At 38.0% G+C, this 19,594-nt stretch overlaps 1 protein-coding gene across 1 annotated transcript; it reads right to left on the reverse strand.

The window, feature by feature from the left end:
* Positions 1 to 548: 548 nt before the first annotated feature.
* On the reverse strand, positions 549 to 19,528 carry LOC100376118 (SUMO-activating enzyme subunit 2-like). The gene is made up of 17 exons (XM_085500547.1): positions 19,358 to 19,528; positions 16,498 to 16,581; positions 16,289 to 16,359; positions 14,697 to 14,761; positions 12,197 to 12,297; positions 11,895 to 12,016; positions 11,560 to 11,627; positions 10,618 to 10,742; positions 9,692 to 9,803; positions 5,822 to 5,961; positions 4,612 to 4,818; positions 3,926 to 4,027; positions 3,381 to 3,434; positions 2,987 to 3,083; positions 2,634 to 2,739; positions 2,379 to 2,518; positions 549 to 1,158 (listed from the first exon to the last, which is right to left on the reverse strand). The coding sequence occupies exons 1-17, from the start codon at positions 19,499 to 19,501 to the stop codon at positions 992 to 994; spliced, it is 1,905 nt and encodes a 634-aa protein (XP_085356673.1). The 5' UTR covers positions 19,502 to 19,528; the 3' UTR covers positions 549 to 991.
* Between the last annotated feature and the right edge of the window lie 66 nt (positions 19,529 to 19,594).

Consider the following 19,594-nt stretch of genomic DNA (forward strand, 5'->3'; position numbering starts at 1 on the left):
CGTGATAGGCTGTTGAAATTGGCTGTTACATACTCTTTCGCCAGTCTGGAAAATGTGTTATTTATTACTCATTCAAGCAGCAATGCAAATTTCCCAGTGGGAGTGAAACTAGTGCGACTCTGCCATTACAAAAAAGGGGTGTTTTCAGCAAAAAACGATTTACCCTGGAGTGCACACAACACACTGAATTTCGGAACAAATCTTGCATTAGTTACAGCAGCAGAATACCACAGAAATATCAGACACGACATGAAAACACTATATTGTATTTCGGCCTGAACCCTCTCTATTGTAATTCCAGGAATTACCCCCATATGTGCATCTATTTTCCACCTTGGTATCACCCACCCCTGAAAACAAACTCTTAATACCACGCTGTGGTATTAATTAACAGCTATCACTACCCCATAAAGTTGCAGCGTGCCATAAGATATAAAATGAATATGCATTTTACCCATACACGGAATTGCTTATTCCAAAAATGGCATGATAATAGTATATTCCAAGATGGTTGTGTTTCAAAAGTGCAAATAAAACAATAGTTCCAGTTGAATTTTACTGCCTAGCTCATTCTAGGGTTTTATTCTTGAGGTGGTTGGATTATGAAGATGTCTAATAAAATCAGTAATAATAAGGTGTAACACAAAGGTAGTAAAAAATATGAATTCAGATGTGGTCACATCAATCTCCAATTTATCAACCACTGAGTGGAGTTTTGCTGGGTATGAAATTTTTGTTCAGATATTTTTTCAAACATTTAATGCACATTATATTTTATTATTTCAGGTCAATAGAAAATGATATGTACAGTTTGTTACTAACTATATTTGAGTCTAATATATGTACGGGTCATCCATGTCTGCTAACTTAATGTGCAGAGGTTGCTGAGGGACTTGGATGTGTCGTTCATTTCCAAATAAATACATGCATCAGCACAATGAACAAAAAGAGCAGCATTCAATCAATGTTTGTATCTTCTTGGGAATATTTTCTAATCACAGATAATCAAGTCATCATCTTCTTCCATCACAGTGACCTTTCGTTTCTTAGAAACAGTTATCACTTCTTCATCATCCGGAGTTTTGCGTTTCATCCCACTGGTGACTGTGGTTTCTGTTTCTTCATCCATAATTACTAAGTCATTATCATCTCCATCACCTGTGAATAAATATTGGTTAATAATTTATTATTGCCCACACCATCACCACACTACCCCAGATTGTGTTGTTGTTAATAATTTATTATTGCCCACACCATCACCACACTACCCCAGATTGTGTTGTTGTTAATAATTTATTACTGCCCACACCATCACCACACTACCCCAGATTGTGTTGTTGTTAATAATTTATTATTGTCCACACCATCACCACACTACCCCAGATTGTGTTGTTGTTGTTAATAATTTATTATTGCCCACACCATCACCACACTACCCCAGATTGTGTTGTTGTTAATAATTTATTATTGCCCACACCATCACCACACTACCCCAGATTGTGTTGTTGTTGTTGTTGTTAATAATTTATTATTGCCCACACCATCACCACACTACCCCAGATTGTGTTGTTGTTCGCCATGGTTGCCCACACATGGGTCAAGGCTGTCCACACATTGGCTAAAGTCTGCCCACACATTGGTCAGAGTCTGCCCAAAGTTTGCCCACACATTGGCCAGAGTTTGCACAGACATTGGCCAGAGTCTGCCCAGAGTTTGCCCAGACATTGGCCAAAGTTTGTCCAGACATTGGCCAAAGTTTGTCCAGACATTGGCCAAAGTTTGTCCAGACATTGGCTAAAGTCTGCCCACACATTGGCCAGAGTTTGCCCACACATTGGCCAGAGTTTGCCCAAACATTGGCCAGAGTTTGCCCAAACATTGGCCAGAGTTTGCCCAAAGTCTGCCCACACATTGGCCAGAGTCTGCCCAAAGCTTGCCTACACATTGGCCAAAGTCTGCCCAGACATTGGCCAGAGTTTGCCCAGACATTGGCCAAAGTCTGCCCACACATTGGTCAGAGTTTGCCCAAACATTGCCCAAAGTTTGGCCAAAGTCTGCCCACACATTGGCCAAAGTTTGCCTACACATTGGCCAAAGTCTGCCTTGACATTGATCAGGGTTGGCCAAATACTGACTAGGGTTGGCCAAATACTGACTAGGGTTGGCCAAATACTGACTAGGGTTGGCCAAATACTGACTAGGGTTGGCCAAATACTGACTAGGGTTGGCCAAATACTGACTAGGGTTGGCCAAATACTGACTAGGGTTGGCCAAATACTGACTAGGGTTGGCCAAATACTGACTAGGGTTGGCCAAATACTGACTAGGGTTGGCCAAATACTGACTAGGGTTGGCCAAATACTGACATGTATACATACCTGATGATGGCCCAGGACGTGGTGATACGGTTCCATTCTTGTCATGGATGTTTTCATCGGGTTGACCTTCACCAGGTTTGGGTAATTCTGGACTTTCACCAATCAGCTCATACTCCTTGTCATCTTCAAGTTTGTCATCACTTGGAATGAAAATCAATATTTGTAAAAATCAATGAAATCCATGCACATAAAGCAAAACTCATGACAGACTATGGATTGGCAATGTCCATAAATAAGACTATAATTGTCACTTACCAATGTAAGATGTTTATAACTAACTCATATTGCTGCAGAAAGTCATCCACTTTGAGTCGGCTACCATTAATTATAGCAAAATCACTCAAAAATTTGTCATTGTTCTCTGTCAGGAAAGACAAAAATTACAATTATTTAGGATCAGTCATTTGTCATACAAGTGTTATAAGTTTCTACGACTTTTCCCTCAGAATAAGAAATCTGAATGACTATAATAATAAACCCTGTTAAACAAAACTTTGCTACGATTTTTCAGTGATTTGATGTTAGTCATTAGTTAATATTTAATACTGAATTCTCACCTTCACATTACAAGTAACCTCATTTGTAAACTACACTATTCAAATTCTCACCTTCAGTCTCCCCTTCCTCACTGGATATAAGTATAGTACCTTTGCCATCGTCTATTTCTACATCAGGGGCAACCACTCCCAATCCAACCTTTAAAACCTAAAATAATAAAAATATTGGTCTCACAAGAATTGATAACTTTGACTGAAACTTTATTTTAAATCCATAAATACTGTAAAATACTTAATTTAGCTGGAATTAATTTTCACCAAAAATAGTGCTATTTTCACAGATTTTGGACAAGTTTAATGTGAAATATAGGAAAAAAGGTATACTCACTGGATTTTATTTTCACTAAATCATTCAGCGAAAATAAAGTATTTTACAGTAACATAAATAAATCCATCTTTTACAACAAAATACAGATGTCTAAACTGAACAATGCAAGTTGATTACCTTTTCTTCCAATGCCTTCACTGTGAGTGTCTTTGTATTAAGTTTAACAGTAACCTGCAATGAAAACAAAATAACTGCTTATATCCTGTTCTACATTAAGCTCACTGTAAAAAGAAATTCCATAATTATGTATACTAATCTATCACATATCTGTCAAGATGTTTTTGACACCAGTGTCAGTGTGCATTATGTCATAATATAAATGAAAGTATCACTGATTTTTGTTGCACCATTTCAAAAGAATGACTGGCAACAGGAACTTATTGGGATTACTGTCTTATCAAAAAAGAAAGTGAACCACTGTACATGTGGATCAAGAAAAGATGGCACAATTCAAATGCTTTAAGAGAAATGCAGCAGGCACAAAAGTTGAGATTAAACATAAATGCTAGTTAAAATTTGAGTAGTAAAACAGCAATAAACAGATCTATTTCCAAGTAATGCAGTCACCACCACTGACATAGCTGAAATACAAGGTCAACTACGGTAATGTTCAATCGATACGTCACCAGGTAATATAAATACATGGCTTCCAGATGACTTACTTCTGGTTTTGGAGAACACACGTAACACTTGGCATATGGCTCAACCAAGGCACAGGGTACGACCAACTTTTTACGAGCATTAGGGCACCGACTTAAATAAACCTAGTGAGAAAAAAACAACTTAATTTTCAAGTTGATGAGCAGACACATTTTAATATAATTTTGGAAATAGTTGTTCTGTCCTATAAACATGCAAAAATACAATTCTGTTGTAGAATATGAAGACTTGATCTTTTCTCACACATCTACTGCTATAAGTAATCATGCAATTTTTTAAGAGGCATAAATCACAGTATCATAATATATACTTTCAACACTATGATTACTTGATCTTTTCTCACACATCTACTGCTATAAGTAATCATGCAATAAATCACAGCATCATAATATATAATTTCAAAACATAATTTTAAACTATGCATTCCAGCTTGTCACCTCAATATTGTTTCCTACACCAAAACACCAACATTGTCAGCTGGTGTTTTCAAAATTGATTTATTTCATGAAGTCATAAACTGTCTTCTCTTAATGAGTTTGTGGTACATAGTTGTAATCATGAATTGGTTTTGAGGTGTGCATAGCGAATAAGTCAGCATGCTAGCTGACAATGTTGCTGTATCGTGGTGACAATAATGTTATTAGAGATATACCGGAAATATTTTATATTTAACCATTACATAACTTACTGTTTTACACTTGTCCAGATTTCCAGCGAGTACTTTCAAAGCCTCTAGTACAATAAGGCCAGCTATGATTGCATTTGTAGTAGCAATGGCTGGAATGATATTACCCGCCATAGATTTCACATCAAATAGACTCTTGGTAGCTATTCCAAATATATGTGCCCTTATATTGGAAGCAGCAGTTACAAACTCCATGGATGCTGCATCATCCTGCAAAGACAAGCAGTGATTGGTGCATAGTAAACACGTGATATACTGAAATGCATTATGGAAAATCAATGCAAATTTACTTCCATGAAAATTGTTTGCAAATCTGCAAGTATGATAAAAATTCATTCAATGTGTGTCATAGCTCCGCTGTTAGCAATGCACATTACAATTAAAGAACAGAAGACATCATTAAAAAATGAACAATATGTATAGTATCAAAGCAATCAGACTTGCGGTTTTCAACAAGAATTCGAAAATATCACTTTTTACCAAAAATGACAAAAATATTCATTAAAATTAGAGAATTAAAGATATCATCACGAAATGAACAAATCTGAGAGAGGTCCACATGTAGTACCTATATATGTAATATCAAAGCAATCAGACTTGCGGTTTTTAACAAGAAGTCGAAAGATATCAATTTTTACCAAAAATGATAAAAATATTCATCAAAATTAGAGAATTAAAGATATCATCACGAAATGAACAAATCTCAGAGAGGTCCACATATAGTACCTATATATGTAATATCAAAGCAATAAGACTTGCGGTTATTAACAAGAAGTTAAAATATCACTTTTTACCAAAAATGACAAAAATATTCACCAAAATTAGAGAATTGAAGAAATCATCACAAAATGAACAAATCTAAGAGAGGTCTACCCAAGGTACATATACACCAAGTATCAAAGCATTCAGACTTGTAGTTTTCAAGAAGAAGTTGAAAAACTAAAACATGGACACGGACGACGGATAATCACTCATATGATAAGCTCCGCTCGACAAAGTTGACAGCAGAGCTAAAAATGACATCCAACCACCACAATAATTGTCATATCATTTTTCAGATTAAAATTGAACAGAAATTCATTCAGGATCTGGTGGATTTGAGGAAAGGATGTCATATTTATATTGACGTATATAGTGCAATAAATGAATCACATGACAAGACACTATAATAATGACTTCACCTTCTACCACTATACAAACATAATGACAATACCTTATCCCATGCCAGCTCTCCTCGTTCTTTATACTGCATTTTTATATTCCCAATAGAATTTTTGAAGTTTTGAGCACATTCTTGTATATTCCATACTCTTTGGTCCCTGATGCCGGTTGATGAGCTACTGCTACTTTCATCTGTATGGCAGAATGAACGAAATCTGACTGAGTAAAAAACTAAGGATCTCAACTACAACACTCATGATAGTAAAACGGTGAATAAACACTAAGAACTCTAATGAATGTAAAGATCCTGACCATTTACATTTGTCACAATATAATTAGATGTGCGACCTTTGATATCTGTAATGCCACAAAAATACCAGGATGTGCGACCTTTGAAATCATCATCTGTTATGTCACAAAATACCAGGATGTGTGACCTTTGTCATCTGTCAAGTCACAAAATACCAGGATGTGCGACCTTTGTCATCTGTCAAGTCACAAAATACCAGGATGTGCGACCTTTGTCATCTGTCAAGTCACAAAATACCAGGATGTGCAACCTTTGTCATCTGTCAAAATACCAGGATGAACAACCTTTGTCATCTGTCAAATCACAAAATACCAAGATGTGCAACCGTTGTCATTGGGTATGTCACAAAATACCAAGATGTGCAACCTTTGTCATTGGGTATGTCACAAAACACCAAGATGTGCAACCTTTGTCATCTGTCAAAATACCAGGATGAACAACCTTTGTCATCTGTCAAATCACAAAATACCAAGATGTGCAACCGTTGTCATTGGGTATGTCACAAAATACCAAGATGTGCAACCTTTGTCATTGGGTATGTCACAAAATACCAAGATGTGCAACCGTTGTCATTGGGTATGTCACAAAATACCAGGATGTGCAACCTTTGTCATTGGGTATGTCACAAAATACCAAGATGTGCAACCGTTGTCATTGGGTACATCACAAAATACCAAGATGTACAACCGTTGTCATTGGGTACGTCACAAAATACCAAGATGTGCAACCGTTGTCATTGGGTATGTCACAAAATACCAGGATGTGCAACCCATGTCATTGGATATGTCACAAAATACCAAGATGTGCAACCTTTGTCATTGGGTATGTCACAAAATACCAAGATGTGCAACCTTTGTCATTGGGTATGTCACAAAATACCAAGATGTGCAGTGCAACCTTTGTCATTGGGTATGTCACAAAATACCAAGATGTGCAACCGTTGTCATTGGGTATGTCACAAAATACCAAGATGTGCAACCCATGTCATTGGATATGTCACAAAATACCAAGATGTGCAACCCATGTCATTGGATATGTCACAAAATACCAAGATGTGCAACCGTTGTCATTGGGTATGTCACAAAATACAAAGATGTGCAACCGTTGTCATTGGGTATGTCACAAAATACCAAGATGTGCAACCGTTGTCATTGGGTATGTCACAAAATACCAGGATGTGCAACCCATGTCATTGGATATGTCACAAAATACAAGGATGTGCAACCCATGTCATTGGATATGTCACAAAATACCAAGATGTGCAACCGTTGTCATTGGGTATGTCACAAAATACAAAGATGTGCAACCGTTGTCATTGGGTATGTCACAAAATACCAAGATGTGCAACCTTTGTCATTGGGTATGTCACAAAATACCAAGATGTGCAACCTTTGTCATCTGTCAAAATACCAACATGTGCAACCGTTGTCATTGGGTATGTCACAAAATACCAAGATGTGCAACCTTTGTCATTGGGTATGTCACAAAATACCAAGATGTGCAACCGTTGTCATTGGGTATGTCACAAAATACCAGGATGTGCAACCCATGTCATTGGATATGTCACAAAATACCAAGATGTGCAACCGTTGTCATTGGGTATGTCACAAAATACCAAGATGTGCAACCGTTGTCATTGGGTATGTCACAAAATACCAAGATGTAAACCTTTGTCATTGGGTATGTCACAAAATACCAAGATGTGCAACCTTTGTCATCTGTCAAAATACCAGGATGTGCAACCTTTGTCATTTGGTATGTCACAAAATACCAAGATGTGCAACCTTTGTCATTGGGTATGTCACAAAATACCAAGATGTACAACCTTTGTCATTGGGTATGTCACAAAATACCAAGATGTGCAACCTTTGTCATCTGTCAAAATACCAGGATGTGCAACCTTTGTCATTGGGTATGTCACAAAATACCAAGATGTGCAACCTTTGTCATTGGGTATGTCACAAAATACCAAGATGTACAACCTTTGTCATTGGGTATGTCACAAAATACCAAGATGTGCAACCTTTGTCATCTGTCAAAATACCAGGATGTGCAACCTTTGTCATTGGGTATGTCACAAAATACCAAGACGTGCAACCGTTGTCATTGGGTATGTCACAAAATACCAAGATGCGCAACCGTTGTCATTGGGTATGTCACAAAATACCAAGATGTGCAACCGTTGTCATTGGGTATGTCACAAAATATCAAGATGTGCAACCCTTGTCATTGGGTATGTCACAAAATACCAAGATGCGCAACTGTTGTCATTGGGTATGTCACAAAATACCAAGATGTGCAACCGTTGTCATTGGGTATGTCACAAAATACCAAGATGTGCAACCCTTGTCATTGGGTATGTCACAAAATACCAAGATGTGCAACCTTTGTCATTGGGTATGTCACAAAATACCAAGATGTGCAACCGTTGTCATTGGGTATGTCACAAAATACCAAGATGTACAACCTTTGTCATTGGGTATGTCACAAAATACCAAGTTGTGCAACCTTTGTCATCTGTCAAAATACCAGGATGTGCAACCTTTGTCATTGGGTATGTCACAAAATACCAAGATGTGCAACCGTTGTCATTGGGTATGTCACAAAATACAAAGATGTGCAACCGTTGTCATTGGGTATGTCACAAAATACCAAGATGTGCAACCTTTGTCATTGGGTATGTCACAAAATACCAAGATGTGCAACCTTTGTCATTGGGTATGTCACAAAATACCAAGATGCGCAACCGTTGTCATTGGGTATGTCACAAAATACCAAGATGTGCAACCGTTGTCATTGGGTATGTCACAAAATACCAAGATGTGCAACCGTTGTCATTGGGTATGTCACAAAATACCAAGATGTGCAACCGTTGTCATTGGGTATGTCACAAAATACCAAGATGTGCAACCGTTGTCATTGGTTATGTCACAAAACACCAGGAGGATGTGCAACCTTTGTTGTCTGTCAAAATACCAGGATGAGCGACCTTTGTCATCTGTCAAGTCACAAAATACCAGGATGTGAAAATTTTTTCATCTGATAAGCCACAAAATACCAGAATGTGGAAACTTCTTCATCTGACAAGTCACAAAATACCAGGATGTGAAAACTTTTTCATCTGACAAGTCACAAAATACCAGGATGTGAAAACTTTTTCATCTGACAAGTCACAAAATACCAGGATGTGCAACCTTTGTCAATGGGTATGTCACAAAACACCAGGATGTGCAACCTTTGTCATCTGTCAAGTCACAAAATACCAGGATGTGCAACCTTTGACATTGGTTGTGTCACAAAACACCAAGATTTGCAAGCTTTGTCGGTAAAGTCACAAAATACCAGGATGTGCGACCTTTGTCACCAGTAAAGTCACAAAATACTAGGATGTGCGACCTTTGTCATCTGTAAAGTCACAAAATACCAGGATGTCCAACCTTCGTCATCTGTCAAGTCACAAAATACCAGGATGTGCGACCTTTGTCATCTGTAAAGTCACAAAATACCAGGATGTCCAACCTTCGTCATCTGTCAAGTCACAAAATACCAGGATGTGCGACCTTTGTCATCTGTCAAGGCACAAAATACCAGGAAATACCTTTGGTACTATACCTGTTTGTGGTGCTATATCGTGTACATCATTCCAACTAAGTGGAATAGGGGGTCTTCGTTTCTGCCACAGTTTATCCATGGATAACAAATATTTTATGTCATCATGAAATAACTACAGTAAATAAAAAACAAAATTACTACAGGAAAACAGATTTCCACTAAAAAGCTTTGAATGCTACCAAAATAACATAGTTCAAGGTGAATATAACAAATATTCAGATACTCATTGGTTTGCTAAATATTAAAATTCAAATCTTTGTCTATAACAAATAAGCCCTTAATGTTTGTATGGTAAAATAAACACAAAACTGCATCTAACCTTGCTCTTTTGACATTCACTGCATCTAACCTTGCTCTTTTGACATTCACTGCATCTAACCTTGCTCTTTTGACATTCACTGCATCTAACTTTGCTCTTTTGACATTCACTGCATCTAACCTTGCTCTTTTGACATTCACTGCATCTAACCTTGCTCTTTTGACATTCACTGCATCTAACCTTGCTCTTTTGACATTCACTGCATCTAACCTTGCTCTTTTGACATTCACTGCATCTAACCTTGCTCTTTTGACATTCACTGCATCTAACCTTGCTCTTTTGACATTCACTGCATCTAACCTTGCTCTTTTGACATTCACTGCATCTAACCTTGCTCTTTTGACATTCACTGCATCTAACCTTGCTCTTTTGACATTCACTGCATCTAACCTTGCTCTTTTGACATTCACTGCATCTAACCTTGCTCTTTTGACATTCACTGCATCTAACAGTGATATATTTTTCAATCACAGCAAGTGTTTTGAAATTAATAACTGCATAATGTATAAATGCTTTTCATTTTGCTACATGTACAGTAATAAATACCACAAGAATATCAACATTTGAACCCAAACCATTCAAAGAATTATTGAAATGACAGTAAAACCTTTTGGAATATTTTAGTGGCATCATATCCTGTTGACTGTGCCCATGATCTTGTCGATGTTCTTTGTATTCCACCAACAGCATTCTCATCAGCTTTGCTTGCCAACGCAGAAACACCAGCATCACCTGAAATACCAGTCATAGTAATCATGGACATGTATCAGATTAGTCAGACTACAATAGTGAGCAATTCTGATCATCAGTGGGACCAAACTTCGTTAACCATTCACCAGTTGCCATGGCAAATTTGGTTACCTACAATTATGTCACTTTTACCACAAGAATAAACACATTTGAATTGTTAAAATATAAAAAATACAGTTATCTTTAATATAATCTTCTCTCAGTTTGCTAAAGAATGGTCACAAAACAATAATATACGTATTACTAGCCAATATGGCTCCAACTAGAAGGAAAACATCGGAATAGTTCTAGCGCCCTCATACACACACTGGTTTTAAATATTGTATTTGGTTTCTAAAAAGTGAAGAGAGTACAATGAACTTAAGTTTATTTTGAGTGAAACAAGTCATTGTCACAATGACAAGTCCCTGTCCCATGATCAGTCCAGCCATGTTAGCAGCAATATGGCGCCAAAAACAAAATGGCCATCAGTCAGCCATTTTAAATCAAATCTAGGGAAAAATGACATGCATCAAGAACTTATTATGTTACACATAATACATACCAAGTTTGAATGAAATATGTCCATGCACAAACAAGGTCCAGTTCTGGAATGGCAGAAAAGCACTGTTTTGATTTTTAGCACTATTATGGTCGCCATTCAGCCATCTTGAATTGAATCAAGAAACAAATGCATGCAGTATCAATCTGAACACAATATTTAAACGCAGTGTATGTACAATATTCCAATTGTTTAATTTTCATGGCAGATGTTGAGATGAAATCTAGATTTTTGGAATACACTGTAATTCAATATTACCTGCAGCCTCTGGATCAGCTGTGTCTGGTGAAACATCTTGATCTGGATCTTCTTCACCAAAAAGTTGGCTGCAATAGAAAACATCATGCGTTTATATGAATATATTTCAAGATATTTTAAAGATCTCTTCTAATAATTTAATTTACATCTACCGAATACTAAAATGATTGGCATAGATTATACTGTCAATATTCCAATCACAGTCATATTAAAATACAAAACTCAGGGTATGTATTTGGCAACCATACTTATGTTACAAGAGATGAGTATCCAGGAAATCCTGGTGATTGATATGTAAAATATGTGCAGATGAGATGAGAATAAGGAATACTCACTTAAATAAATGTTTTGCCCACACTATGCAATGAATGGGTTCAGATGGTGTGTTCCTAATAGTACAACTTTGGTAGCTTTTTTGTGGAGGTTTTGGTTGGCATTCATAACATTCTGTGACGCCCTACAAATGAAACAATCAACATTGCAACATGATTGACACTGAGGGCGCACACATCAGACCACCAGGCGTTCACTGGTACTATATAAGACTAATTCAATTCTTTACATTTAAGTTATTAACAAAACAGGCCTGACTACACATTTTATTTTAAAGTGAACCTTAACTACAGTCTCAAATTACCTTTTTGATTACAGTGACTTGTCCCAGGTAGCCTGCGGTGCCACTCTCTACTAAGGGAATATCAGCAGCAAGACACATACGATTCACATGGTTACGGGCAGCTACAAAGTGAAAAAATATAGATGTGATACAAAGATTATCTCCCAACACAACACAAAGATTTTGACCTCACCAGTGCAATCACCTGACCTCACCAGTGCAATCACCTGACCTCACCAGTGCAATCACCTGACCTCACCAGTGCAATCACCTGACCTCACCAGTGCAATCACCTGACCTCACCAGTGCAATCACCTGACCTCACTAGTGCAATCACCTGACCTCACTAGTGCAATCACCTGACCTCACTAGTGCAATCACCTGACCTCACTAGTGCAATCACCTGATCTCACTAGTGCAATCACCTAACCTCACTAGTGCAATCACCTGACCTCACTAGTGCAATCACCTGACCTCACTAGTGCAATCACCTGACCTCACTAGTGCAATCACCTGACCTCACTAGTGCAATCACCTGACCTCACTAGTGCAATCACCTGACCTCACTAGTGCAATCACCTGATCTCACTAGTGCAATCACCTAACCTCACTAGTGCAATCACCTGACCTCACTAGTGCAATCACCTGACCTCACTAGTGCAATCACCTGACCTCACTAGTGCAATCACCTGACCTCACTAGTGCAATCACCTGACCTCACTAGTGCAATCACCTGACCTCACTAGTGCAATCACCTGACCTCACTAGTGCAATCACCTGACCTCACTAGTGCAATCACCTAACCTCACTAGTGCAATCACCTAACCTCACTAGTGCAATCACCTGACCTCACTAGTGCAATCACCTGACCTCACTAGTGCAATCACCTGACCTCACTAGTGCAATCACCTGACCTCACTAGTGCAATCACCTGACCTCACTAGTGCAATCACCTGACCTCACTAGTGTAATCACCTAACCTCACTAGTGTAATCACCTAACCTCACTAGTGCAATCACCTGACCTCACTAGTGCAATCACCTGACCTCACTAGTGTAATCACCTAACCTCACTAGTGTAATCACCTGACCTCACTAGTGCAATCACCTGACCTCACTAGTGTAATCACCTAACCTCACTAGTGTAATCACCTAACCTCACTAGTGTAATCACCTAACCTCACTAGTGCAATCACCTGACCTCACTAGTGTAATCACCTAACCTCACTAGTGTAATCACCTAACCTCACTAGTGCAATCACCTGACCTCACTAGTGCAATCACCTGACCTCACTAGTGTAATCACCTAACCTCACTAGTGTAATCACCTGACCTCACTAGTGCAATCACCTGACCTCACTAGTGTAATCACCTGACCTCACTAGTGTAATCACCTAACCTCACTAGTGTAATCACCTAACCTCACTAGTGCAATCATCTGACCTCACTAGTGTAATCACCTAACCTCACTAGTGCAATCACCTAACCTCACTAGTGCAATCATCTGACCTCACTAGTGCAATCACCTAACCTCACTAGTGCAATCACCTAACCTCACTAGTGCAATCACCTAACCTCACTAGTGCAATCACCTGACCTCACTAGTGCAATCACCTGACCTCACTAGTGCAATCACCTAACCTCACTAGTGCAATCACCTAACCTCACTAGTGCAATCACCTGACCTCACTAGTGTAATCACCTGACCTCACTAGTGCAATCACCTGACCTCACTAGTGTAATCACCTAACCTCACTAGTGCAATCACCTAACCTCACTAGTGCAATCATCTGACCTCACTAGTGCAATCACCTAACCTCACTAGTGCAATCACCTAACCTCACTAGTGCAATCACCTAACCTCACTAGTGCAATCACCTGACCTCACTAGTGCAATCACCTGACCTCACTAGTGCAATCACCTAACCTCACTAGTGCAATCACCTGACCTCACTAGTGCAATCACCTGACCTCACTAGTGCAATCACCTGACCTCACTAGTGCAATCACCTAACCTCACTAGTGCAATCACCTGACCTCACTAGTGCAATCACCTGACCTCACTAGTGCAATCACCTGACCTCACTAGTGCAATCACCTAACCTCACTAGTGCAATCACCTAACCTCACTAGTGTAATCACCTAACCTCACTAGTGCAATCACCTGACCTCACTAGTGCAATCACCTAACCTCACTAGTGCAATCACCTAACCTCACTAGTGCAATCACCTAACCTCACTAGTGTAATCACCTAACCTCACTAGTGCAATCACCTAACCTCACTAGTGCAATCACCTGACCTCACTAGTGTAATCACCTAACCTCACTAGTGTAATCACCTGACCTCACTAGTGCAATCACCTAACCTCACTAGTGCAATCACCTAACCTCACTAGTGCAATCACCTAACCTCACTAGTGTAATCACCTAACCTCACTAGTGCAATCATCTACACACATGTCAATATAAATCATATTTAAACAGATAATGTTAACAGTTCTCTGGAGCAAACAAACCTTACCTCTGTTATCAAGGGCATTCATTACAATGGTAAATTGCTTGAAAAAATTCATACCATATTCAGGTCTGAAATCAAAGATAATATCATAAAATCAATTCTCAAGCAATTTAAGATATAATTGAGATAATTAAGCTCCCACGTTACTATGGTTTCCACATTACTTTGAATGATAACATTGTGCTAAATGTTGCTAAACTATCTCCATTGTTTTGTAATTTGAAATACTCCATACTCAATCACGTAACATCAAAAAGATAGTTTATAAAACAATCACGCTGAACTAGACTTGATGTCTAGATTAGACGAGACATGGAAACAATGGTAACTATTTGCAAAAATTAATTTAGCTCATTTAAATATGTTATTGTTAATGAATGCAATACAGATTTGCCGATGTTGTAGTATGATATTTTGGCTTTGATTTTGATGGGAAAACTGCATGATTTTTTTAAATCAAGAAATTAGTTATTTTCAAAAGATAAACTGAGCATTTGAAAAATAATTTAACTTTGTTTACGGTGGTAACAGCTTATTGATGAAACATAGCTCAACCATCCACAATAAACATTGTCAATAGTGGCGTTCACATTTGAGATCTCGCAGTCTCGGCATGTGTCGAAACCTAGGGCCGAGTCGGCACACATGCCGAAAAAACCCTAACATGCCGGTCCCTAACATGTGCCAAGATTTGCTGCCTGAGCGCTCGGCACGAGCCAAAATCACGCCCCCAGTGGTGAATTTAAGAGAACATATTCTGACTCATACTAGTATGACATGTCAATGGTGGGAGGGGAAGTGCAGCTATATATGGTAGGATGCCGTAGTAATGAATGAAATGTATGCATAACATTGTCGGCAACGCATATTTATGTGCTGCTGCAATGTGCTGCAGTGTTTTGCAATCCTACATCGTCATGAAAAAATAATTGTTTTTCGAACTTTCTTTGCACGACAACTCAGAATAAATACCATAACAGGAAATGGATATAATTTCAATATAGCAATTGTTATTATCATATGCGTATCGTTTTCCATGTTTGGGACAAATAACAGATCGAAGAATGAGGGCGTAATTTCAGCACAGGACGAGTCGTTCCAAAGTGGGCCCAACTAACGTGAATGCAACTGCTGTAATCCTTCTACAAACACAAAGGATTACAAATTTCGACAGGTGCCGAGATCCCTTAACATGAACGTTCCAATTGACTACGGTGAAACTTAAATTAGACTCTATTTCAGGTGTCAGGAAAGATTGAAATGTTCGAAACTGACACCTAAATCAGAGATTTTTTTTACGGTAATCACAGTCACTGTAGTGAGTATGTACTTTATTATTGTGGGTCAGGAATGAGTGTTGTTTTGATTGGGGTATTGTGTTTAACATTCCAATGTGAAAGTCAAACAGAACATTTTCATGCAGTTTTAATTAATTTTGCGCTTTTGCACTTGAGATCACGAAATTGAAACCATGCAAATATTTTCTACTTGTACAGTAATGAATAACATATTAGGATAATGAAGATTTGACCAAACATTTATTTCGGTTATTAATTTGTCACCATTATGAATGGTGAGTTGAAATCAAGACTTACTTCATAATACTGTCATGATAGGCAATGATGTCCACATCAGGGTTGAAACGAAGAGCACTATCTTTGGCAACCTGTAAAGAGTGAATAATTTGTACAGTCACAGAAATGGATGATGTCACTAGCTACATCTGTCATTGATAACTTGATACTTGATTTAATATTTGATAATATCTAATTATAAAACCGTTAAAAAAACACAAAAAGATTACCTGGGCTTTTGATTTGCCAACATGTTTCTTCTGAAAAAGGAACTGTCGATTGAGATTACTCACATCAATAGTGTCCAAGTCAATCTGAAAACCCAACAATAAAATGTGAATTTTACAAATACTGGGCGACTTGGGAACAAATGTTTAAGTCATCCGACATTGATAAGATAAGCTATGTATCAGTGTAAGTATGTGAAAAAGAAATTCCCCGATTCTCACAGAATTATCATCACTGGGGAATGATTTACATCAATCTTCTGATTCTAATAAGCAATCCATCTAAAGCCTGACAAAAATTCATGTTTATGGTCATGGCACATCATGTATGAGGTTATACTGCAGTAGCAACATTTGATTTTCAACAATGAGATTTTGTAATGAATGACGAAAATAAAAATCTTAATTTCAGTTTGAGACTGTTAGGGTATACTGTCAGTTATTTGCACAGCGAGTCGGTGGCCACTGACCCAAAGAAAATAATAATAGATCAAAGGCAAGTGAAATCCACAATGTTTTCAGTCAGTTATCTTTCCATGCTTCTTCGACATGATCTCGTGGGTGGCCTGCAATGCACACTATAGAACAGTAGAACATTGTCTGTAATGAAATTTAGTACCGGGGTAACAGTTGTCTCTCTGAAAATAAGAGTTGGAATAAAGTTGGGGAACATCCGAGTGATTTTCTGGTGTATTTTATATTTTGAGACAACAAGTGGAGATTCTTGCATGATTAGACATCAAATGTAACGAATACAAAACAATGTCCCCGTCTCTGTGTGACTTATCAATCATTCATTATTCAAAAGTGTTATCCCTATTTCAAAATTGTGCAGTGTTTTATTCCCGTAAATTTGTTAACAATGCGATCCACTTTAAATTTATTAGACGGTGTATACCGCAATGATTACAGAATCTTGGCATGTTTCTTTCAGAAATTTCACTAATGCTCGGACAGCTGATCTTGATCTCTCATTCCTATTTGATGAGAGCAGTGATATACTCAGTGTCAACAATTTGTTTGATTTCATTTTAATTAGCCACGAATCAGGTAGCTTGGCTTTAGTATTAGAAAATGACGTCATGTGTGAAATAAACATGTGTTAATCTATAAGAAATTAAAAAGTGTGCGTTGAAACAGAACTGACTAGTAAATAGTGGTAACATTGTAAGTTTGAGCTCGTCACTCGTCATCTGTTATTATTCGTTGTTGTGCTTGCTGTCGAATGCACAAATAATCGAAAAGTGATTCAAAAAGATGAAACATTTAAAAATAAAGATAAGGATTTCGATTTTTGATGTTCAATTCAAAATCTTATTGTTGAATAACTAAATGTGCCACTACAAGAATAATTGAAGACATAAGTAATCAAAATGGGCATATACAATAGAATTGGGCTCAAAGGTTAGATTATGAGTTAGGGAAAGAGATGGGGCAAAATGGAAAGTCTTTCCGAGGTCTTTCCCGGGCAGAGACAGAGCTACATCACGATCCCCAAACATTGCCTGGACCAATCACAAACAACAAAAGACAATAAATTTACGGATTAATTAACACATCTGTTTTCCTCCACGCTTACCAACTTTCCCCCGCGCTAACGAAAAAATCTTTTGTCTTCCATTGACTTCCTGTTCTGGTCCGTCTTTGAGAATATAACATTACAGCAAGTCTCAGAAATATTGGGGCAGCCAATTTGCAAACTCGCTTGCGAATTGGCTAACCTGCTTTGGTTTTGACTAAACGGTTGGCTTTCGAATCTCGCTGGCGCTGTCTTGTGGTCACGCCCACTTTGGGTGAATCTATATAACAGTAGGGACCCTGGTAGAAGCTAGCCAGCGACAGCCTCACAGTTAGATAGCGATTTCGCTTTCAAATATACCAGGGAAAGTGTTCTGTGTTCTTAGTGTAATGCAGCGATGTCGAATTTTATTTGCGGTTGGCTTAATGTTACCCCCAACGAATCGTTTGGATGTGAAAGTTTGTTTTCTCCCTGATTTGTAGGAATCTGTTTCTCAACTTGTCTTTTTATTTAGTTTCAATCAGTGTTCAAGATGGCTACCCCATATCAAGATGGCATACTCCATCAAATTAGTCTGCAGGTAGTTTTAATGCAATGGCATATTTAGTAGCTTAGTAGTTTTATTGTTATACTAATTTTCATGTATTTTTTCCTCCATTCTTAGTTACATGTATTCAATGTTTTATTCGTGATTCTGGTGGATTGAATTGTACTTCCGTCTTGCTTTGTACATGTACTAAACAATAACATTAGCTTATGTTTAATGTGCTATTTGTGATATTAGTTATGTTAAGTATCATTTCTGTTCTTGTTTTACAACCATAAAATTACTCTCTGTAGTAGATTTTCGTGTTGAATAAAAATTATTAAATTATTAATATATATATATATAGTAAATATCGGTGGATTAATCGCTTATCATATTATTACTTGTAAGTCAGCTGACTGTGGCTATTCTCAGACCAGACCAGGAAAACTACTTATACATTATTACGCCTCGCAAAGCAAACGATTCAGGGGAATCCAAACATGTACCTGGCTACGTACGTAAAAGCATTCTATTTTATTATATGTCCCCTAATGCAATATAGGCTCGCTCAGAGTGAACACGACCACGAGTCGGCGCCAGCGAGATTCAAAAGCCAACTGTTTAGTCAAAACCCAAGCAGTTAGCCAATTCGCTAGCGAGTTTGCAAATTGACTGCCCCAATACTTCTGAGACTTGCTGTAAGTGAAAGGATGTTTTTTCTTCACCACGATTCATTTATAAACAAAGTCACACAGAGAGAAAAAGGTTCACACGTGTTTTCAGCAAAGCACATAATACCCAGCGGAATCACTAACCACATGTATGCTTTGGAATCCAGTCAGCACTAAGTTCTTGATTAGCTCGCAGCCTATCCCACCAGCTCCAACAACGAGAATTTTACCACAGGAGACGCGCTCTCCAAGATCTTTGGACAAAACCCCACTCACAGCAGCCGCCATATTAGATATGTCACTCGAGGTCAATAAGTCGCCAGATATTAATTAGCGGGTAGTGAAAACGGAGATATTATAAGTCAAGATGCAAAAATATAT

The sequence above is a fragment of the Saccoglossus kowalevskii genome, chromosome 6, assembly GCF_978046115.1.
Source record: "Saccoglossus kowalevskii chromosome 6, keSacKowa6.1, whole genome shotgun sequence".
Lineage (NCBI taxonomy): Eukaryota > Metazoa > Hemichordata > Enteropneusta > Harrimaniidae > Saccoglossus > Saccoglossus kowalevskii.